This window comes from Marmota marmota, unplaced genomic scaffold, assembly GCF_001458135.2.
Source record: "Marmota marmota marmota unplaced genomic scaffold, marMar, whole genome shotgun sequence".
Classification (NCBI taxonomy): domain Eukaryota; kingdom Metazoa; phylum Chordata; class Mammalia; order Rodentia; family Sciuridae; genus Marmota; species Marmota marmota.
In genome coordinates this window covers 28,124,630-28,125,553 of record NW_026000185.1, presented here as the reverse complement: position 1 = coordinate 28,125,553, position 924 = coordinate 28,124,630, and the positions used below count along the sequence as shown (strand labels likewise).

At 60.2% G+C, this 924-nt stretch overlaps 1 protein-coding gene across 1 annotated transcript in view; it reads right to left on the bottom strand.

The window, feature by feature from the left end:
• Positions 1-301: 301 nt before the first annotated feature.
• Positions 302-924, bottom strand: part of Hspb1 (heat shock protein family B (small) member 1) — a 1,999-nt gene continuing 1,376 nt past the window's right edge. Inside the window, exons 2-4 of the mRNA XM_048790091.1 lie at positions 874-918; positions 724-787; positions 302-612 (exon numbers count right to left, since the gene is read on the bottom strand). Of these exons, the coding sequence (XP_048646048.1) occupies positions 438-612; positions 724-787; positions 874-918 (284 nt within the window). The 3' untranslated portion in view covers positions 302-437. The remainder of the gene's footprint in view (positions 613-723; positions 788-873; positions 919-924) is intronic.

The window sequence follows — 924 nt, the reverse complement described above, 5'->3', positions numbered from 1 at the left end:
CTCTTTGTAGTCAGCTGGAGTTGCCACACCTCCTATTCCTTCTCCATGGTCCTAGAAAGTCCCCTCCTCTGCCCCTACTGCACCTTCCCCTTACCCCAGCTGGGTCCCTGAATACCAACTCGGGGGAGAGGTGCTCTTCCTGGGTTCTTCCCCACACCTGGCCCTGGACAGGGCTGGGTCCCCAAAGTCCAGCAGAGAGCTGAGCCCAGCAGGCCCTCAGCTTAGGTAAGAACACAGGAGGCTTTTGCTCAGGGCGCTCACCCCCAGGCCTCCACAAACACCAGGAGGGTCTGAGACAGTGTCCAGCAGTTACTTCGAATTTTATTTGAGAAAAAGAGAAGGTATATGTATCAAAAGAGCACACGGGTGGGTGAAGGGGGACGGCCAGTCGTTACTCGGGGTGGAAAGCAGGGTAATGGGTTCTACTTGGCTCCAGTCTACTCAGACTTCCCAGCTTCTGAACTCCCCAGCTGGGCACGTGACTCGAAGGTGACAGGGATGGTGATCTCCGCTGACTGTGTGGCTGGCTTGGGCATGGGGGCCTCCACCGTGAGTGTGCCCTCAGGGGACAGAGAGGAGGAGACCTGAGTGGGGTCCACACCGGGTGGCAGCCTGGACATGCAGAGAAGGAGAGCAGTTGTTACACACTGCCCCTGTCCCCTTCCCTGCGTCCACTCCGCTGGACCCCCTCCCAACACCCCCCCAAGTTGGGCCAAGACTCACGTGTATTTCCGAGTGAAGCAGCGGGAGATGTAGCCGTGCTCGTCCTGCCTCTCTTCGTGCTTGCCTGGGGTGGGGTAGAAGGAGGTCAGAGGCTGTGTGGACCGGCCCACGCCCGACCCAACAGGCCCCGCTGGCCAGAGGCCCCACCACCTGCTCCCGGGTAGCTGGGTCTCAGGAGGTGACAGATCGAGTTGTCTGGGG